Source organism: Dinoponera quadriceps, unplaced genomic scaffold (genome assembly GCF_001313825.1).
Source record: "Dinoponera quadriceps isolate SergipeBrazil2010 unplaced genomic scaffold, ASM131382v1 scaffold278, whole genome shotgun sequence".
In the NCBI taxonomy this organism is placed as follows: domain Eukaryota; kingdom Metazoa; phylum Arthropoda; class Insecta; order Hymenoptera; family Formicidae; genus Dinoponera; species Dinoponera quadriceps.
The window spans coordinates 112305-135853 of record NW_014554664.1 but is presented as its reverse complement, the minus strand read 5'-3'; the positions used below and the strand labels follow the sequence as shown (position 1 = coordinate 135853).

Sequence of the window (23549 nt, the reverse complement as noted above, 5' to 3'; positions counted from 1 at the left end):
ATCAATGTGTATCGATAATCGATATTTTGCCGACATCGATGTTAAACATTTTTATTAAAAATTATATTCTTTTATTATTCGCGTAATTTTTATGTATACATGCAGTAAAAGTATTTAATTTTTCAGCTAGTGTTAGTAACAAATCTGTTGAATATAATATTTTTCCGTTTTGACATGATATATTTTTTATTGCTATAAAACATATATAGCTCTTCTGTAAAAGCAATACGCTCATTGGATATCTCTCGCAAGTTACATATACGAATAGTTACGAATTATTCAAGAATTGAACCCCTGGTTTAGAAAATACGACAACTCTCCCTTCCGCCTTAGGATATAGTGCGCGACTGTATCCTAAAGCTGGTATTACATGCGTCGTAGACGAGCATTAGATGTGCCGATTGGCTGTTGGATAAAGAATTCCCAGGGTCCCTAAATTTTTCTCTAGATACCCTAGAAATTCTCTATCTAACTGCCAATCGGCACGCTCGATAAACTCGCTGTACGACGCATGTAATATCAACCTAAGATCAGTATTATATACATTGTACTGGAAAATATTATCGAATCTGCCGTTTAGCTGGATAGATAATTTCTAGGGACTCTTATCTTTTCTCTAGATACCCTAGCAAATCTCTATCCAACAGCCAATTGGTATATCCGTCAAGCAACTCGTCGTACAGTGCTGTCTATTAATACTGTTTAATTTCCTAGGTATAAATGTATCAAAAATTTCGAATTAGGCGCGTCATTTCTGAATATTCGTGCATCGTAACTGCCGCTTTGAAGCATCCTTGCTAGTTCATAAAATAATCAGCAGTCATGGTGAACGAGCAATTTTCCCAGTAGTGGTATAATTATATTAGATTTAGTACAATCGATAGTAAATGATATGCTAATACAATTTAATGATATTTCAGTAGCTTTTGAGTTTTTTTATACAAAGGTGGTATCATTCAAATTTCGAGTTGAAGAAATGCTAGAAGAATGAAAAGATTAGTTTAGAGCAATTTGTTTTTAATGGTTGCTTTCCAACAAGAGACATAAAGTCGTTTCATTGGCTAAATCATCTTCATTGGTTGGTAATCGTCTTATAGCATACCAATGTGATGCGCGACGCGATATGCGACACACGACGCGCCATATCCAATAAGTGTACTGCTTTTTCAGAAGAACTGCATGCTCATTAGACATTGCGTGTCACGTATCGCATATCGTGTCTCTATCGCGCTGGGCTGCGAGAGCCATTAGACTACGTTTACACGGCAACATTAATCCGGTTTAGTAACTATTGTAGTTAGCGAACTCTTGCATTTAATTGGAATATATTTTTGGATCTAAAAAGATGTTAATCAGATGCAAAAGTTCACTAATTACGTTTGTTACTAAACCGGATTAACATTGCCGTGTAAACGTAAAGTCTGATGTACATTGGTTGGACATCATCTAAGATAATATCTAACCAAACAACTTTGTGCTTCTTGTTAAAAAGTGACCAATGGCTTCTGCGCAAAACACTAGGGAATAACGAGCAACTCATATAATAAGAAATCTTTCTTTTATGCATTATCGCTTTTTGTTTGAATGAAAGTATCCCGTTTCAACACGTTACAACTGACAATCACCAATTACAGTTGATCATGATATGATGAATTATTAGATTTAACCAATCACTACAACTTGTGGTCTGTCGCAACGTGGTTAATCGCAGTCCACCCGACTGTTTAATACGCCATCTGCAGCCATTTTTAAGATGGAACTGTGGCTGAGCTCATTTTCTGGAGCTACCGATAAAATTTCCATTTGGTGCGTGTCCGTGCTACATCTATAATTTTCGTAGATGAGAAACATGGTAAAGTGTATGAACTTAAGTTCCACTAAATATGTGCTTGAAAAACATCCTCTTTACATACTCCATTATAAATATATTTGTATGAATATACATTCATACGAAATATGAATTCACTTTTCTGTGAAAAATATAAGATAATGTTCCTACAATAATAATAAATGAGTGTATAGATAAAATAAAATAGATATATCATTCAATTACATTTAATAAATAATTAATTATAATTAAATAATTTATCATATTTCTGCAACATTGTATCGAAATTATAAAATATTGTGCAGCGTAATTCGGGCATATCAAGTTTCGAATTCCAATATTATTTTTGATTGGAAAAAGAAACAACGAATCCTCTCTAATTATTTGGCGATGTTAATCGTTTCCTTTTTGTTTTTGATAAATACCTTGTACCTTGTACTGTTTCCTATTAAATATTTTTCGAATATTTTTTTCTGAATAATTTTATCCAAAAGCAGATTTTTAAGAAAAGCTGTATAAAAATATTATTTATACTATATTTGAAGATTTTTATATACTCGATGTATTTCTTTATCATTGCTTTTTATCATATCGCGATATAATTCTTATTTCTAGTCCATAATTGAGGAACGGCAATATCAACGCGGTGGAATATCGCGCGTAATTGTTAGATGTCGAGTGTTGAATTCATGTCTGAAAATATCGCGCGCAGACGTCGGTTCAGTTGAGGTCAGCCTACCTCCGATGGAATTAGCTGAAGAGAAGAGAAACGGAGAGAAACAGGATAGGGGGCTAGACGAATAGAAGACCTAATAGGAACAACAAGTCGTGACGGGACAACATAGACAGATAATTGTGGCTCGATACAGGTCCAAACAAAATCGTCTTTTCACCTCACGCACACACGCACTTACGGTGGATACCTCCCGAAGTTAGTAGATATCTTTCTCTTCTTGCATGGAAAAATAAGTAGCCGATTCAACACCATCAGTGTGCTTGAAATCAATGTTCTTGATTCAATAGCGATATTATTGAAACTAACGCAATGCTATTGTTTCAATTGCTTTATTGTTTGCGTCAGCATTATAGCAGTTTTGAAAAAAAAACTTCGTTGAATCAATCGTGTATCAAGTTACTTCAACCAAATAATTATTTATTTCAATTACATATAAAGTTAATAACTTGTTAGTATATTATTGAATTAGTGCAGTTAATTTAAACAAGTGTGTCGTTAGTTATATCTTTCTTGACCTCAAAACACCTGTTTTCGCAATTGAAATGGCAAGTATTCAATCATTCATTTAAAATGTCTCTCTCAGACGTTTGTTCTGTCTGGGTCGGCAGAATTTATGATAAACGAAAATACAGATTGATGTTGCATCCCAAATCGTACGTTCGTGGCAATTTTTCTTCCAAATCAGTGCCACAGAAAAAATTAATATCTGGACTTACGTGCTTATTTCAAATATTTCGTAGTGATAAGGAAATATAATGAATCACACAAATCCTTTTCCTTAACATTTTATGGTTTTTTTACAACTTTTATCTATGCATAGGCGAAAGATAACGTTGATATTTTGTCGCGACCATATCTAGTTGAGTGATATCTGTAGTATTTCTTTCCTGAAACAATTGTATTGTTTCGTATTATTTCAATCATACTTACGATTCCTGTGATTATATCATAATTGAATTCTTAACTTAGAAACATCGTTACAGTTCAACGTGTTTTCAGTGCAACATTATATTTTACTAAATTAAAGACGGTATATTGTTCTCTCAACGCGATAAATTTTATTGAAACCAATGACAAATACAATCGAATCAACTACAGATATTTGTGGCACTTCGTGACATCGACGTTTTATTTTGAATCAACCACGTATTTTGTTATTTCAACTTATTTTTTTTTCGTGCATATAACAGCAACGGGTTACTCTAGAAGAGTAACTTTCCCAATCCTGTGGTTTTTACATGGCTAAATCGGGCACGTAGTCGCGGAGCGAGACACGAGAGCAGTTTGTCGTTTGTTCTTCGAACCCCTCGAAGAAGCAACGGAGCCGGAGTCGAGAATCCGCCCGACAACAGCGATTCCTCGAGCTCGAAAATAGATCGCGCTCTCCGGGCGCGGATTCACCGAGCGCGGAGCGTTTTGTCGCGCGGAGCGACTCAGAAGCTTGCCCAGAAAGCACCGGCTGTGCTAATTAGCATTTGTGAAGTATTCGCCGAACGAAGTCGCACTGAAGTCTCGGGCGCACCGCGCTGGTGGCTTAAAAATATAATAGATGTCACAGCCAGGGTTAGGAAACTCACATATTAAAAGTGATATATTATTTATCGTTCAACTTGAGAAGTAACGTCTTAATTTTAACGTTATTACCGTTACAAGTAACTTTCTTTCAGTAGGGGCCCGACAACGTGATTGCCTTAAGGCAATTTTTTGTCTAACGATAATGGATATAATAGTTTAAAAAATAATTCGTTATCGTCATAACGAGTCGTTACAATTTTCGTTATGTACCTTAATAAATTTTGAAGACACGCATGTGTATTTTGCATGTAATACCAGTCTATGTAAAGTAATACCAGTAATGATCATATCCGTTACCTAGAAGATATAATTGCGTTACCGTTACTGTTACTACCCGGGAAAAAAGATCATATATGAAGTTTGTCCATATATGACTATATATAATCACATATGTCCACAACGTAAAAGTACCGTTGCTTACAAATTATATGCAAATACAGTCGAAGTAAATGCTTCCAGCTACTTGTGCTTCTGACAACACATGATATCGACATTTAATTAAATGACATAACCATCATTTCCTTTCATAGAGACATATATGATCATATCTATAACCACATATATGGGAAAATTTCATATACGATTTTATATAATTATATATAATCATATATAATCATTTTTTGCTGGATAACAAAAAAAAACGAAGTTGTTACCAAGTCGTTATTAAATCAAATTACTTTGTGACGATAACGGTATTACAAATGACAAAGTAACTTTTGAACCTGGATTCAGAAATTCGAGAAGTGAAATTTCGATCTTGTACGATAAGCGACCAGTACAATTTTCCCGTGAATTTTCAATCGTCGACTTAATTCTTTCGCCTCTTTAATTTAGATGAAGTCCTCGCTCGGAGAGAATTTCAAGTGATGAAATACGATGCCGGCCAGATGGCACTTCTCCGTTATCGTCGTGAATAAAACCGTCAACGTTGAAATAGCGTTTATATTCACGTTGCATAGGAGTAAACAAGCATCATCGGTCGCATCACAGCCAAGAAAATTACGAAGTAGTGGGAAACGTGTCGCAAATTCCCGCGTGAAAATATTGTCCTGTGTTTCACACCGAAGAGATATAAATTAATCGCGATTGTGACATATTAAGAGAAAAGACTGCTATCTCATTGCAAATTATAGTCATTTCCGGTGTCCACTCTATCTTTCTGTTGTTCTAAAAGCAATAGTAATACGCATATGAAGTTATTATTAGAGGAGAATGTTGTGTTATAAAGCCCGTTTATATTTTGTATGATCACTTTGTTTATAATCAATATTTCGAATTGAAAACTTAACGATTATATTCATCGAAGTGTTATTCCGTCGATTTTAGACTTTAAAAATTATGAAATATATATTATATAGGACGTTATTTATAAAAATATAACGACACTGTATAATGAGTAGAAGACAGAACAGAGGTAGTAATGTGGTCCCCCATTAAAATATATTTAGAAATTAGTTTTGTTTAAAAACACACAATGCTTCCTTACAAATCTACACATTTATTCAAAATAAAACCTCTCTCTTAGAAGGAACAACGATGAATATAACTATGAATTTTTAACATGTTTAACATACACCCAGTCGAGAAAGTTTTCGTCGAGCGTTCGGCACGCATACGTCCGATAAACTGCGTGGAGAAGTATTCTAAGCCTGACACAAGCGGCTGTGCAGCTTGTTGGAAGTTGACTATAGCTCACTTGGAGCGTTCAGAAGAAGCAGACACAAATCTTCGCGGAACTTTCTGCGAGCGATCAGTATGCATGCACAGAGAAAAAAAAATCGTCGGCGGTCGGGTCACCCATCCACTTTCCAACCGCATTCACCGCTGCTGCACCTCGACGATCGGACGGCTGCTTAAGTAGAAATAAAATATAGCAAATTCTAGTGCCCAATAAATATGATTCAATATATTATTTTACCCATTCTATATTATTATTATTTAATTTTTTCTTTAATATTCTAAGGACATTTTTATAATATGCCAAGAATATTATGTGGACATATAACATCGAAAGAACATTCCTTTAATATTAAAAAATATTACATAACATTCTTAGAATATTATAAGAATATTATTTCAATATTGAATAATATTCATATAATATTCTAAGAATATTACGCGTTTATAGGGAAATGATCTTTATAAGGTCGTTTATAACACCAGCTTCAGCAGTTATAATAAAATATCTTGTTCTGGCCTTCATCCGGCATATCTATTGCCACCTGTAAAGGTCTGGATCTTATCATCCTGATAAGTAATGGCGTCACTACGTAAGCCTAATCCGTCGCATATCTTATAGGTACTTAATCAGGTTCTTCGAATATAGACAATATAATCAGGGTCTGATGCAACAGTGCGTTTCATTCCTGATTACGAGCCGGATTTGACAACTTATCCGGGCCCTACTTAAAATATGGAAACCGAATAAGGCTTTTGTAAGGCTGTACGATGATAATTTGCTCGGGTGCACAACTTATGAACACATTCAATTGACGAAGATGTTGATCAATTTTATCGATACAACAATATTTTTGTCCGTGCAATAAAATAGTTATTAGTATTGAGAATCATAGTAGATAGTTATTAATGACAATTAATATCACTATTGAATTAAGAAGGTTTACTTCAATCATAGCGCTATTAATTAATTTTATCGATACAACAGCACTTTTTTCCACGTATATAATTGCAGAGAAAGAGAAAGAGAGTCACAAGTACCAAACACCTCTCTCCGTGTTTGATCGCGAGTATCTCGCACTGAGTAATCGCGCGATTTATCGCGCGTATCTACTACTAATTTGCGGGATATTGGTCGCACGTAGATGCTTTATCGTGCATCAAACGACATTCTGAAAGTACGAAGCGACGGAGATAACTATCGGCGGAAATAAAATCCGTGTGTGTGTCATGCGGAACATCCGTTTCGGTCGATCGCATCGCGGTAGTAATAATAATTACACTCGCAGTTACACGCGTAATTTTCAGAGATTTGTTGGGAGACACGGAGCAACGGAATGTAGATAAAACTCGGCGAGCTAAAGATATCATGTCCACCGCATTATCGAGGAGAAAGAAGAAAGAAACTCCGAGAAACTTTCATGAGCACCCGAGACGAGGGGATTTCTTTTCCTTTTTTTAAAGCTATCGCATTGTTACAGGTGAACGATGTGTGTATTCTGTAATATATATAATACACACATGAAGTAAAAATATCAACCTTGAACCTTTCGAACGATGAAGAGTGCTACTGGAGAAAGTTACGTAAAATCTAGTCATAAAGAGAAGTTTTTGTGCGATTAAATAAAAATTAACGTAATATGTAATCTTCCTTTTTAGCTTATCTTTTTTCATAATTTCGTCACATTAATTTTATGACTATTTATTGATTGTTAATGTAAAAACAAAGTTTCCGGAATATTTTACAAATGTAATCAATTGATCACAAATATTTTCTAATATTGGAGAAAATTGGTCTTGTTATTTTGCTATTTTTTAAATCTCCTGACAGTATTATAACTTAACTTATAATAGAATCTCCTGAGCTGTATTATAACTTCTTCTTAATGAAGAGGAGACTATTTGTACGCTTTCTTAAATATCTAGGGTCGAGCAGTGTTGCAGTTGTAAGTTATTTGAGTGACCGGAGAAAATATTAGAAACCTTAGAAACGCTCTATCTGACAGCCAATCGTCAATACATCCAACAATACTCGTCGTACAACGCATGTAAATAATAGTTTTAACGTGAAAAATATTTGCAAACTTATGAATATTTAATAAATATATATTCGATATTTTATTCAAATATATATTTCATTCGATATTTTGATATCGATTACAAGGAAAATATCGAATAACGATAACCATCTCTATTCTGTATTAAAAATTATAATTAAAAGTATGATTATTCTGATTTAAAAGCTCCAGAACGGCGGGCACAAAGGAATGTGACAAATTTCCCGGATTCAGGAAGAGTCTAGGCATCTTGCACCTGTGTTCACCTGGACGCACAGAGCGAACGTGTGTGTATGAAGGAGTTACGCAAAAATTCAATCTAATCTAACTCGTAACAGATATTAAATGCGCGGGGCAGTTTTTTTCCTTATCGCCGGCATCGCAACGACGATATCGATTTGTGGTATAACCGCCGTTATGTAACGCGGCTGCCGACGCGCCGGGACGGATGCCACGTGCGGTACTTCGCATCTCCGCAGGATATTAGCACGTACGCGCGTCACGAGGAGCTCGCGTCATCGTCGATACCGACTTCTTCTTCTGCATTTGCATGTAATCCAGATAATCTCTCATCTCGCTGGTGTGCGTAGCGGGCGTGCGTGTGTTCTACGTTAACGATAACAGTGCGATGTATTCGACATAATTTCGGTCCGGGCTCTTGGCAAAGACGCACAACCGGCACCGAATGCAACTGTTTTCACGGCCGAAGTGTCGCCAGACCGATTCATCCGGGCACGAGATATGCTCGTCGCTTGTAATTGCCTCTGCATCTGCTCGGGAACTTATTACCCATTTATTCGTCGTCGAGTAGAACGAAGCGCTCTCTTTCTCTCTCTCCCCCTCTCTCTCTCTCTCTCTCTCTCTCTCTCTCTCTCAAATTCATGAGCATCTCAATAACCTTAACAGAAAGCGGACAGAAAGTCAGCTCAATTGTGCAATCTATCCATCCGATTTCTTGTTGTTTGATCAAATTAACGTTTGATCAAATTAATATTTTCATATTTAACGTTATAAAATCTATATATATAAATATTGTAACATTTGTATTATTGTAAATAACGTGTATTTATTTTTTAATATTATAATATTTGAATATATTTCACAAAATAAAATTTCCTCTAGCTCCGTACTTCGTCCTCCCGCCATTACCCCTTCCTGATTAGTCGATATTTGTTCATTCTTAAAGAAATAGTTGCTGAGGAACAACTCAGTATCAGATTGCTATTCTCTCTCTCTCTCTGTCTCTCTCTCTCTTTCTCTCTGACGAAGTAGATTGAACTGTGTTTACGAAACGTTGAGCGAAAAATCTACAAAAACGCGGTTCCATCCCGGAAGCCAAAGTTAGATCTTTTTTCGAGATCTTTTTTTCGGCTGCTGCGTATCCGACGAGTCATATTCGCGCAATATTCACGCACGATTACCGCTTCTTTCCTTGGAACTCTCGATGAGCTCACGAGAAAAGGGCGATGTCCAGTCCGAAAGGCTCGCGAAGCGCGCGCATCACTTGAACCGACTGTACCGCAACGAAGATTTATCTCCGCCGCGACGGCGGCGCGAGCAGGAGAAGCATAAGAGAAAGAGGGAGAGAGAGAGAGAGAGAGAGAGAAAAAAACGAACAATTCTCGTCGGTGCATCCGCGCTGCCGATGTGTATTTCGGTCCCAACAGCCGTTAACAGGCCCAGACCTCCAGCTTCCCTCCCAGAGAGGGAGAATAAGTGAGAGGAAAAGAAAAAGAGATAGAGAGAGAGAAAGAAAGAGAGAGAGAGAGAGAGAGCCTGGAGCAGCCGGTCTACGAGAATTCCGCGCTAAATCTAGCTTCGTAGCTCGGCGATCATCGCGCGTTGTCGCCTGTTATTTCACGATTCTGCTGTACGGCGATGTTCAAGAGACGACCGAGGAGCGTTCCTTGAATGTTCAGGGTGGTCCGCTGACTATTAGCAGCTGAAATATCTCTCGCTTCATTTCGTCGAACCTTGGACGAGGTCGCCGATTCCGCCAGCACGTGAGTCCAGGGGCGACGACGACGACGACGAGAGACGATGGGGGAGGAGGGCGACGAGAACGAGGCGAGGGAGTAGAAAATTTCGTTTGGCAGCGATCCCTTGGCGACCGGACGCTTATCAGCCGGCCATTGGCTCCTATCCTTACACCGGCTCGCTGCGAGTCCTCGCCTCGTCGAGGACGTCACACCCGCGCAATACCCGGCCGCCGCATGGATCGCCGAGAGATATTTGGCGACGCTCGATGCGCGACGATCCTCCTCGTTCGCGGATCCAATAAACTGTCTTTCCCTCTTTCTCTCTTGCTCTCTCTGTCTTTATTTTCCCGGATCGTGCGCGGAGCGCGAGCGTAACGAGGTCATGGTCGGCAAACCGCTCCACCGAGGACTCTAATTGAGGAATTGAAGAGCTGAATGTAATAACGGCGCAAAAAGATTCGCGTTCGGTTTGAGAAAAACTGAACGGACGGCTCGCCGGTTTTATTTCGAACCGAACGCGAACCCGAAAAGATTTCAGATTTGAGTTAGTATAATATCCACATGTGTAACATTTATTTCTAGTAAATATATGTAAATATATGTATGTAGAGTGAATTTATTTGTAGAATTTTTCCAGGCAATTCGACCTGACCAAATGATTCCCTAAAACGTCGGTATTATACTTGTTAGCGATGAAATAATATGCAAAAATGAAGGCTAAAATATTTTGAAAGAGTTTCGTAACATTTCACTTTGCAAAGTCGAATATAGTATGAGAACATTCATGGCGAGTGACATTTTCTTTGCCACAAATTTAAAATTGTCGATTTATGACATTTCAATATGCAAATTAGACATCAGAAGGCTTTAACGTGGAAAACGTTAAAAACTACACAAATATTTGTTAAGTTAACATATCCATTTTGTTAAAGTAACACGAAATTTTCAGTGGATATTTACACAAAATTTTTTACTGTATAACCTAACGGCCTAGTTGTAACTTTCCATGGATTCCGCCGACGGTCATCCTCACTCCTCTCGTTTTATAGCATCTAGACTCCTCTTGGAGACGCTCAATTTCAAGGATGGTATTAGCTAGTCATCATATAGAGATTTGGCGAGTGTTGTCCCGTGCTCTGTCCACTATTTAGAGAAGTATTACTATTGTTATTATTATTAATAGAAATAATAATAATAATATTTCTCTAAATAGTGAACAGCGTGTGGAGCAACATTCGCCACAAATTCCGACACGATTTTTAGCTAATACCATCCTTAAGATTGAGCGTCTCCAAGAAGAATATTGTTTCCATGATTTAAATAGGTAACGTCGAAATGGTTTCATTCTAATCAGCACGTGCAACACGACCATTTTCGCCTGATGAGGTTGCTGCAAGAGGTGCGCGCGCATTCCTTGCCTGCTGCTTGCTATTATCTGTTTTTTATCATTCGATAGTGGAGAAGAAGGAGAGCGGTCACGCCGTCTTAAGCATACCTGAGCTTCATTTTCCTGCCTGCCGCCTGCAACCACACGTCCTTTACTACTTAAAAACGGAGAAAAAAGGGAGCGGTTGTTCTTTCTTAATCGTACCAGTGAGTAACGAATAACATTTGCGGGTGGTATGAATGGAGGATCGTCCCAATTTGGATATTCCGCATCATAGCGAAACGTGGTCGATTTTAAAATGCGTTATACAACAGGTTTTTTTTAGTAAATGGCTTGATTTGTTCGATAAAAAACTTAAGGTGACATTAAATGTATACAAAGGTTAACGCGTGCCAATATGCCTGTGGTACCGAATCGTATTGATGTACCGCGTGACTTAAAAATCTGACAACATTTCCTATTGTAACTTTATTTAGCGTCCTTGACATTATTATATTAATGCATTGTCATATTCATTGAAAAGGGTCCTGGATTTGGACCGAAATGTCTGAAATATTATATGTATAGTCGAATACCTTATCATTGAGAACTTGGTGTCGTTTTATTATTTTACTAAATATATCCGTGCAGAGACTTTTATTTGTCCAGTATTTACGAACTGATCTCCAAGAGGAGTTTAGATACTATAAAACGAGAAAAGTAGGTATGGTAGTCGACGAAATCTATGGAAAAGTGCAAACTGCCCAAAAGCCTGGTGTAACCGTTTAATTAGATTTACCGTACCTTTGATACTTTTAGTAACTCAAACTTCAAGTACTTACAAAGTTTAAGTCACAGTTTAAATATTGAACTAATCAATGAAAATCAGCGATGCTGTCAGCGTATTAATTTGAAAAACCTTTTGTGCGTGTGTGTGTATGTGTTTGTGTATGTGTTAGAACTTTAGAGCCTTATATTGTAAAATATATTTTGTACGGAAACAGACTGAAAAAGAAGAGCGGAAGAAACTCGATGCAGATTCAGAAACTTTACACACTTTGTATACCTAATTTATATCTTATATTTCTATATTTATTATAGAACAAACGTCTGGCAGCGTCTTTGCATTTGTACAATCTCGAGACGGCGAGCGGCATGCCGCTAAGCGTAAACCCAATACGGACAACCTCACCGAATCGTAATACTTCCTGGGCGGGAATTCTGCGAAGGCGGTCAGTGTCTCGGCGACCGGATGTCGAGGTTATTTCCGAGATTGGTCGCGCAGCAGTTCTCGCTCGCTCGCTCGACCAATGACGGCTGTAAAAGCGAAACAAACGTTGAAGAAAAAAGAAAAAAACACGTAACACAGCTAATATATATATAATTTTTTCTTAATCAATACATTAATGGCTTCGCTGATTTATATATATATATATATATAAATGCTCGTGCGGAACGAGATTTTACATATATATGTATGTATACACACACACACACACACACACATATATATATATATATAACAGCTATTTATATGTAAAATCTTGTTCCGCACGAGCAGTATCGAGCAGTATATGAGCGAAATCTCGTTTAATTTTAACGAACGCAGAAACTGTTTATGAACGGGAGCGGCTGGCTCGAGCATTTTCAAGGTGCCAGCCGTCAAGCGCTCGCCGTCTCTCCTTGGCTCAGCCTCGCCGATTTATTTCCGCAGAAAATATGAGTATACCCAACGTCCAACATACGACAAATATTACATAACGGGTACGCGAGGTGCGCTCAACATTGACAGTGGTTTGCCTGCCTTCCTTCCCTCTCTCTCTGTCTCTCTCTCTCTATCTCTCTCTCTCTCTCTTTCTTCGCGAGCCAGGCTAAATGTATGAAGAGCGTTTGCACTTCGCGTCGTTTGCTTCGAAGGAATTATTTTACGTATTTACATCAGCGGTTTCGGTGAGACGATATTCGTCGTCGCCGCGCGACGCCGTATCGATTATCGACGCGTCTATTTCGGAGTTTCGAAAAACAAAACGATAAATTACGTTAGAGCATTGAAGCGCGCGCGCGCGCGCGCATTTTGTCGTGAGGAACGGAAAACGGGGAGAGAGTCAACGATCGGCCGTGGGTCGATTTGTTCGAGAGATATTTCCGTGAAACGATCAAGCGAGCAAGCTCGCGATTAATAATCGTAACAACGTTTCGACGTGAGTTTTCAGGAATAATCATCAGTGGAGGGAAGGTTGCAACACTTCTGTTTTCTTGAATAGCTTTCACAATGCATCCGCATCCAATAGGAGAATTTGCTTCTCAATAACTCGCTTCTCAGAAAATACGTTTCCTTATTGAATGTGTTCTGAGGTTCATCGAGGTACGAATGTTGTAATCTGACTTCCAGTGATTGTTCACGGACTGGCATAATAGCCTTAATGCCTACTAAGCGTTACTAGGGACATTGGAATTGACGCACTAAATTCACACACATTATGTGTGTTCTCTCATTCAAAGAAACAACAATAATATTTCAAATGTCATTTAGACAGAATGGCATTAAGATAATATATATAATATCACATATAAAAGAAGAAGTAATAAAGTATTGTTGCAATTTCTTTGAATAATCGATAGTCATAATGCATGAATACGTGTAAACATTAAGCTTATGAATAGAAAAGAATATAGAAAAATTTTGGATAATTCTAGATTTAATCAATATTAAGGCTATTATGCTGGCTGTATATTCTCTAAACATGTTGTATCCCGCTCAAAATGAGTGAATTTCTTTCGAAGAAATAGAGAAAATACCGTAACTTGGAATTATAAGAGTAAGTAAAATTTAGCTTCTTTGAAGATAAATTTATTAAAATCAGAAAAAAATGATTGAATTAAAAAATGATATGAATATGATATTTGTTAATCATATAACGGAATTTTTCTTTTCCTTGTAGAATTTTATGATGGATGTTTATTCACAGTGATGTTCGTCATAATGTTTTAAATAAAAAAACTGAACGTATTTAAATGCATACTTATGTGCCAATATCCCCGAAAACGTTAATTTAAGCTTAGAGTGAATTTTTAATTTATATGTACGAATGTCCCTCAATCGATCAGAATAGACTTATTTTTTCGTCGGCACGCATAGTCGGCAGATTAAAGGTCGCAATATTTTTTTTTTGCAACGTATCCCGTGTTCAATAAAAGAATTTGTTTTTCAGTCATTCACAGGAGATACATTTTCCTACTGGATACGAGGTGTGCTACAAAACTCATCGAAAAAGAAATGTTGCAACCTTTACTCTGTCGACTGTGTGTGTGTGTGTGTGTGTGTGTGTACCACACGCCAGATATATTTTCCAATCCTAAGTGAAAACATCTACTCGATGATTCACAGTGAAGCATTCACTTCACATAAATGAAATATCACCCGAATTCGTGAAACTCAGCTGTCACTCTATCCTTAATAGAAATTGAACCTCGTGAATGTCCAGCCACAAGGTAATAAATTCATGTCAACGTCGTTACTAGCCAGTAATGGTTAGAGCAGCAGTAGCTAGATAATGGCTAGATAAATAAGTCTGATGGTTAAATCAGCTGATGGTTAAACAAAAAAAAGATACAGTTATGAGATGAAAAAGTTATAACTAGTCATAACTAATTGTCAGTCAGTGATATAACACTCATTTTTGTTCTTCGAAGATTTTAATGGAATAACGTACCCTCAGTTTTTATTTGCTATTTTATACTTAAATGCTAGTGACGGATATTTAGGGTATTAATTATATTATACAAGATGTCTTATTTTAAACGGAATGGATGAAAATCTTAAAAAAACTATGTGTCATCGAGAAATATAGTTCAAACAAAAATTGCACTGTATCGAAGAGGAAATATGATGGTAATATTGAGATGACCGAGTAATTGGTTTTTTTAAAGTCATTTCAAAGTAAACTATATTTTTCAAATAGAAACCCCAAATTTTTACTGCGAAATGGGTGATATTACGTGAAAAAATAAGAAACTTTCATACCTAACTTTTTTTTTATCATCATATGTTTCCCTCTCGATGACATAGTTTTTGAGATATTTATCTATCCCATTTAAAACGGAACACCTTGTATATTTTAGAATAGACAGTGCGATCTCTCAAGTTTTATATAATGGCTATAGATAACAGCTAAATTACCAAACCGATTCCACAATTTAATGAATAATCAGCCAATAACAAACTATATAATAACGAGCTCGAAAATGTCATTGAGCTTGTATCAGCAAGCTATTAACTTTCGACTGAGACCGACTACTTTACTTAAAAAATCCGATGGAATTATATAAGTAAAATATCAATATATAATCGAAACCTAATTTTGTAATTAAATTAAATAGATCAACATATAATATAGAAAAATATGTAAATTTACATAAGATCTTGATCATTTAAATCAAGACACAATTAAAAATGAAAGAAATAGGTAATATTTCTATTTTGGGAAAAATGTGCATTTGATTGAAACGATACTGGTCGCAATAAGATGTTATAAGATTAGAATTTATTTCGATCATTTTCTGTCGGCTCTTTTAAACAGGGTAGAATACATTTCGACTCCTGGAGTGCAGTGTCACCCCCAGCAATACAGAAAGCCCCGATTAGTAATATCCGCATCCACGAATCTTCCCCGATCGGCGTCTCAGGCCGTGAGATGCAGCGTGCAACGCACCGACACGGCTTCTTTTCGTCGACCTTCCCCTCCTCCCCCATTCTTCTGTAGATTAAACGATTATCATCGCGCACGACAAACACCGCGTGGGCGCGACACTCTCGATGAGAGGGCTCAATCCTCTCCTTCGGATATTCTTATTGGCGCGATAGGGAAGGTAGGTAGGTAGGTAGGCATGTGGCTTTCGTATTGATCTACTCCGGCGAGAGCTTCGTGCGACCTTTAGTGCCCCTCCACGCCCCTCCAACCCCGTGTCGCTCTCTGTGTGTCGCGGGGGTGGTGGGTTCCGAAACGGGGGTGGCGACGGGACCCCCGGCGCGACCTACAACAACCCGAGCGCGCACAGCTGATTTCGTAACAGTGGGGTGGCGGGGCGGAGGTGGCCGACACTCCCGGAATCCCGCCGTTCTCCGGAAATCCATCCGCTGTGACCTATATACCGCCCTCCCCGAACGTCGGAACGTCGCGGAACCGGACCGAGCCGATACGCGCGCAGCGGCGCGTTTTAATTCCCGAGTCTAATTGGGATATTGCCGCTTTCGTCGTGCCGGTGCGACGAAAAAGCGCGGGATGCTCGCGCGGTTTACAGGGAGGAGACAGAGAGAAAGGGGAGGAAAGAGACGAAAAACTGGAGAACTTCTCTCGTCTCTCGTTACGAAAATCGGCTTACCTCTTTTGCGTTTCCTTCCTTTTTTTCTGCTCCATTCCTGGGGCTGAAATAAAAGTCCACGTTAGAAACTCCAATTACGGTCGAAATTCGGAGATCCCAATTAAGTCTGGGTCGCGTCGGATCGCAAACATGCGAATCACGCTGGGTGTACAATGTCGCAACGTACCGGGTATGCGATCGACGCACCCTCCCGCAGAAAAGCGCGAGCGCTTGTGGAAACAGCGGAGCGACGCCGGCCTGGCCGAAAGTCACAGATTACATAACTCCTCGGGAGCGTGCGAAACGTCGCGTAGGAGCTGCATCGGTGGACCACGAGGAGGCCAAACCGGTACGTCCGATGAGAGGAGGGCTCGTGAGCTGGCTGGCGCGAGGTCGGGCCTTGACCTTGGTACGTGGACGAAGGGCCTCGGCCGGTCTGTATGCGATCGATAACGGGAGAGATTCTTCGAGCGCGCCATCGACGACGCGCTGTCGTCCTCGGGAGGACGAGACGGGCGAAAACGCCTGAAAGAGAGAGAGAGAGAGAGAGAAATGAAATCTACTCTTCTTTTTCCAATTCCTTCCTGGGAATCCGCTTTCCAAGGAGGAAAAAATGATGGAGACTCGATGAATTCGCTCGAACTCGAGGACGAGCATGACTCGATTTCGCGTCCTCGCTCGCTCATTCATGCGGCACGCTTGAAGCCCGTGTCAAACTAGGGATAACGTCCATTAAGCCTGTGTCACACTAAAGGCAGACTCCATTAGAGCAGCTTCAGAACAGTTTATTTATATAATAATGTCATCACGTTCCTTGTATAAAAAATGCTTCGAAGTACTTGCAACGTTAAATAGATCGCACCTTAGGTATCGGAGATTGAAGATTGGAATTATTTGGTAAATACCGCCTAATAGTAACATTGCGTCAAAGATTTTCCGATCTCAACGATGTAACTGTTAAATACAACATACCCGGATAGACAAAAATGCTGAACATAGTATGTAAACATTTAATATATATTTTGTGATACCATTGCAACATTACGTGTTTAAAATATGCTTGTTTTAAGAAATACTCGTTTATTACGCCTTAATCTTAATTAAAGTATTTCTTTATTATTATTACTAAATCAATATAGACCGGCGCTACGCGCGCACTATTTAACTAATTATTATTATACAGAAAGAAAATCTCAGTTCGTCCAATTAAATAAACACTAGACTAAAATTCGTTGACAAGAAAAGTGACATCTCCATTACTGTCAAAACACATAACCTACGCGTTCTCTTTCGAGTAAAGTAAGCAACAATATTCATGGCATCAGAATATTATTGCAATATTGCTGCAATTTTCATGGTATCAAATGACTTTTTTTATAAACTGTCAGATTCTTGTTATATGAGGACACATCTTCACGTACTTACGTTAGTCACGATCAGAAAATATACTAAAATGTGTCTATCTGGGTAAGGTCTAAGCTTTTCAGCTGAATTAAATTTCACTTTTTGCTTTTAGAGCGAAATTAGTACATAATTTATCGTTAAAGGAACGAAAGTCCATTTTAACATTTGTTCAATTAAAACAACAGATCTATATGTTATATTGCACTTCATTATTGAGTGAAATTATAATTGAAACCTATTACATGGCAATGTTAATCCGGTTTAATAATATCCGTAGTTAATGATCCGCTTGTATTTAAATGGAATATATTTTTAGATCTAAAAGAATATACTAATCGGATGCAAGGGTTTATTAGCTTAACGATTGTTACTAAACCGGATTAACATTGCCATGTAACAGGCCTCATTGATTGGTGTAATGTTGCTATTACTTAATATTTACTGGGCACGTGATTTATGCTATTCTAATCTACATCTATGTATCTAATAATATCTATTTTAATCTACATACCATATATATAGTTTAATACGGATTTCAGACGCTTCAAAGTGTTCTGACGTCATCACACCCCGTGTACAGTCAATGAACGAAAGGTTGCGTTGCTTCTACCTCGATAAGTTTCACAATGCATTCGCATCCAATAGGAAAATTTATTTAAAAATACACTGTCCTATTGAACATACCGAATGCGTTCTACAGTTTGTCGAGACGAAAGTGTTGCGCACCTTATCTTCCATTGACTACGTGAAAAATAGTTTGAAATCTACGAAACGTCTAGTGTATTGCACCTTAAATATCGAAGATGGAAGATTGTGGATTAAAGATTGCAACCGATTAATCGTCAGAAAGACGAACCACGATCGGGATCAGTCGATTCGTCGTTGAATTCCAGTCTTCAATTGGTAACCCTCAATCTTTATCAATTGTATACCGTCTTAACACTTTGACGGCCGCTGTCAAGCTATCACCTTATAAAAAGATATTCCCACTGAAGAACAATTTTCACAATTGTAATATCATAAGAGCTCTACAGGATGAAACTATAACCACTATATTACTATATTGAGTATCTTTGAAACTTGAGAAAGAGTGAGGGAAAAAAATATATCTAACAAAGCAATTGCATTGCATTGGTCATTACTGCAAACCCCTATAAATATTTGCAAATCCCTACTAAATATTTTTCATCTTCATCTACATAGTAAAAAAAATTTGGTTAAAAACGGTCCACGGAAATTGTGTGTTACTTTAACATGGGAATGTGTTAAAAAATACGCAAATATTTATTAAAAACTACACAAATATCATGTTAACACACTCATCTTAACAACATTTTTTATTATGTAGCCTCGTTAATAAAATATTTTCATCTTTTTAAGCTACTCAAAATGGCAATAGTTATCGTATCATCCTGTAAAGCTAAATAATATGCAGAATCGTGTACAAGGAAGATGCTCATGTATCCAGAGCATCGTGAAACACAGTAAAAAAACATTTTGTTCTTGTGTTAAGATCGGCTCTTGTTAAAATTTTTGTATTGAATTTCTGACATACCCGTGTGTTAATTTAACATATCATGTTAATACCATCTCAACATCTTATGTCGACATTCGATATATTCAATACATAAGTGTTAAAATGGCACATTTTATATTTCAGTGCCGATTAACGTAAAGATTTTGTATTAATTTTTTATATAATATTTATGTTACTTTTCAACATATTCACCTTGTATTGAATTGACAAAAAAATTTGAGCGGACCGTGCATAAGCGAAATATGTTAAATTCAACAGAAAATTTTTTCCTGTGCGTGAGCCCTCGCGACCTGCCGGCCGAGACCGTTCGAGCAGTCATTTTCCCGAGACCAACAGCAGAATCCGTCAAAGTGTTAACGCGATCGCCTCGGAAACGCGGTCCCGGCGGCGGCAGAATTTCAGGTAGCAACGGGGGCCATCGCTCGCTCGCGAGCAGCCGGCCGAAAGTTTCCTCCGCAGAAATAGCGGAACGACGGAACGACGCGCGAGAGCAAGCGAGCGGGCGAGTCGGCCTCGCCGGCGGAAGGGGGGCCGCGAGAAGGGTGGCGATTGGCTGAAACGGACGAGGAGAGGCTCGCGGCGCTGTCGCGAGGCGATCCCGCGCCGTTCCGCGTCGCGCCGCTTCGGCACTTCGTTTCCGACCCGCGCGGCGTTCGTACGGCAACTACGACACCTCGAGCGCTTTTGCTGCCGCTGCTACGTGTGCTTGTCCGTGCGCAGGACCCTAAGGTGCGTCTACTACTACTACTACCACCACCACCACTACCGGTCGTCCCCCGATCGCATCCCGTAACCGCTTCTCTCCGTGGTCGCTCGTGCCTCAGGTAGGTGAGTCACACCGGAGATCGCTGCGTGCGATTTTCCTCGTCTGCCGGGCGCGTTTTTCTCTCTCGCGCGCGCGCGACCTGGCTGTCGTTATGTCACATGTACGCGATCCAGAAACTTCGATCCGTAGATCCTGTCGGCGTCGCCCGCCCGGTTGCGCGAAGCCGGCGAACCTCGTCCCCTTCGCCGGCGGACGAGGCTTCCTCCCCCCCCCCTTCCTTGTTCGTCTTTTAAGGTTAGAAAGGCTCGGCTCGTCTCTCGTTCTTGTGGGAACGTGGTACCGGGCGTCTTTCTTGTTCCCTCCCACCCTCGGTAAAATATTCGCAATCCGATCCGTCTCTTCCTTCTGTGAAGAGATTCATTCGAAAGGTATGTGCTTGAGCGAGATAAGGGAAACGTGTATATGTCTGTCGTCGGAGAAACGCACAAAGAGAGAGAGAGAGAGGGGAGGAAACTAACGAAATGAAGATCGGGAAGGAGCACAGCCGGGATGTCGGGTTTCCGGGCTGGCGGCTCACCGTGCCGAAATTAGTCCCCATCGTTGATAACCGAGTATCGCCTCGAAATGCCACAGGAATTACAATCGGCCGAGTCGAACGGGACTAAATTCCTCGCGAAGTCGACGATACTGTCCCGTTTCGCGTGCACTACTACGCATGATCTTTGCATTTCTCTCGATTTCTTCCCCGTCTCTCTCTCTCTCTCGCTCTCTCTTTCTCTCGCCTTCGAAATATACATATTCGTTTCATCTCGGGTGCCTAATTTGTCCCTGTCGTGTGGTATATTTATAACAACGACGAAACCACGGTTAAAATGTCCCACACCGACGTGTAAGATTAAGATTTGCGCGCAATGGAGTGAACCGTACTTCTCGTCCCCGATTTGTCCGTCATTTGTTCCCTTCGAGGTAACAGTCTCGTCGCACATACCGTTTCGCCTCAAGAGATACCGAGAAGCCCGGCCGTTTCCAATCGTGTCTCGCACGTTCACCGGTCCCCATCCTCTTCGCCGGATGGACCGTGTCGTGTTCTCGGAACTCGAGACTAAATGAATTTTGTTCTCGTTTTGTGCCTTCGGAATGAAACGTGCAGGTTCACGAAGGATCGGAGGGAACCATTGTCAGAAACGCGGCTGAAGGGACGAATATCTCTCTCTTTCTCCAGTATTTCGTCTCGTTTCCTCACGGGGAGTCGTCTATATATACGTCTTAGTTTCGAAAAGAAGCTGCGGAGCGGCTTGAGGAGACGCGAGCGGATCTCCGCAGATTCGTCGGAACCGTTCTATGTTTTCGCGAAGGCGTCGTCAGCTCTTGAGAGAAAGAGAGAAAGAGAATTGACGACGATCGAGAAGCTCCACCGTCCCCGAAATCGACCCGGTCGCAGCCCTCGCCGCCGCCGGCCGATAACGGCAAACGCCGAGATGAGACTCAGCGCGAGTATAACGGAGGCGTTTACGTAATAGCGGTGTGCAGCGATGACAATCGATAAAACGTCGTAACGATGGCCATGTCGCGCGCGCGACGCGGAAATCGCACGGGCCCGTCTACGTGCATCCACTCGCACCTCCGAGGCGGCGTATCGAAATCGGCCGATACGAACGTCGCAGTGACGATCGCGCGATAACGAGGCCCAATTCCTTGCGAGGCGATATTGGTATGTGCGCGGACTCTACCGGGTGTCCCGAGCATGCCGTTCGCGAAATCGTCGATCCTGTTTCTCCGATCCTTACCTCTTATCTTTTTTCACTTTTTCTTTCACGCGCATTAAATATCCAAAAAACATTATCGTTCATTAAACCTAGTCTCATTGATTTTTCTAATCGTTCCCATCGCAACCGGATATCATAAAATACACGCGATACGCCAGGTCGTCAAAATGACGGATTAGCCGAGTAATCAACAGTCACATAATGTATATTTCAAACAAGATGTTAACGATTGGAAAGATTAATGAGGCCTGACTGGAGAAATGTGAACTTCGTTGAAGTCGAGCGTACGCCGACACATTTCTCGTTATTTTGCACGTTGTTTCCTTTTTTACTGCTATCGCGCTCGACGATAATTACAGTTTCCTTTTGTGTCATCGCACCGATGACGCGACTGGGTGCGCGAAACGCGAAAAAGTAAGAGATAGAGAGAGAAGCGACGATGCGATTCAGAAGATGACCGCGCGCGCGAGACGATTAATGACGATGAGTCTCTTGCTCCATCTACGATTATTACGTACACCCTTTCAATTGAGGCGCCCAACAACGGCTGCTCCTAGCTCGCCCGGCGAAGAGGACGTTCTCAATGAGAGAGGGATCGTCCAAAATTGCGCGCGATTCTTCACGATTTTTCGCAATTTTTCGCGATCCTTCATGATTTTTGCAACTCTCCGTGATTTTTGCAATTCTTCGTGATTATTAGAATTCTTCATGATTATTGCGATTTTTCGCGATCTTTACGATTCTTCGCGTTTCGTTTACTTCCGCGCGCGCTATAATTCAATTCGGAGACTTTTCATTCGATCGAACGCGCCGCGCGATACTTCCTCTCGGCGAGAATATATTCCTGATCGGGAACGCGCCTCTCATTTCCGTTCGAACGGACGGACGAACGAACGATCGATAATCGTCCCGTTCGATCACGATCCGCCGGCACGCTGATCGAACATGCAAATTGTTTAGGCGCGTTGTTGCGGCGAATTTCCGCTGCGCCCGCACACCCGCGGAAGGTGCACCAATGCAGATTAAGTCCCCGGGTCTGCGCGCGCGAACCGCCACGGCGGAGAGCGATTACGTAAGTTAGCGGGATGCTCTTCGCTGCACACTCGGTGAGCTTCGATTTATCGCACGCTGGGTGTCCCGGACCACCGCGGAAAAATAATCCAGAGATCTTTCGATTATCCATCGAATTCTATCAGAGACAAGCCTGGGGGGAATTTTTTCTCCTTGCGCTGAAACTTATCGCTTGCGAATCCGGTGTAATATATGACCGTCACCGTGTATGATTGACAGAGTTTCAAAATCTGCTGTTCTTTTTGAAAATTCTGTCTACAGTTTTATAAAAGTAGAATTAAAAGACCGATTATAAAGAAACTATATGTATGTATATATATATATATTTTTTTTTTATCTTATGAATTATTATATGAATAATAATAATTGTTTTATCTTATGAATGGATTAAATTTATATATATATATATATATATATATATATATA

The 23549-nt window shown here is 39.9% G+C and overlaps 2 protein-coding genes across 19 annotated transcripts in view; one reads left to right on the top strand and one right to left on the bottom strand.

Moving 5' to 3' along the window:
- Positions 1–8916: 8916 nt before the first annotated feature.
- LOC106740622 overlaps positions 8917–23549 on the bottom strand; it is a 34335-nt gene continuing 19702 nt past the window's right edge. For 3 of the 17 annotated variants that reach the window (XR_001374107.1, XR_001374108.1, XR_001374109.1), the window contains 4 exons: positions 16767–17104; positions 16601–16643; positions 12411–12535; positions 8917–10263 (listed from right to left, as the gene is read on the bottom strand). Coding sequence is in view for 2 of the 17 variants with exons in the window: in XM_014611841.1 (XP_014467327.1) it covers positions 10019–10263; positions 12411–12535; positions 16601–16635 (405 nt within the window). In the remaining 15 variants the exon portion in view is untranslated. The other 14 variants (XR_001374100.1, XR_001374103.1, XR_001374099.1 and 11 more) reach the window with 14 other exon arrangements.
- The window catches only part of LOC106740621 (arginine kinase), a 34868-nt gene continuing 31304 nt past the window's right edge, over positions 19986–23549 (top strand). The window contains exon 1 of one of the 2 annotated variants that reach the window (XM_014611840.1): positions 19986–20249. The gene's annotated coding sequence lies outside the window, so the exon portion shown is untranslated. Of the gene's footprint in view, positions 20345–23549 lie in introns of both variants that reach the window. The other variant, XM_014611839.1, reaches the window with a different exon arrangement.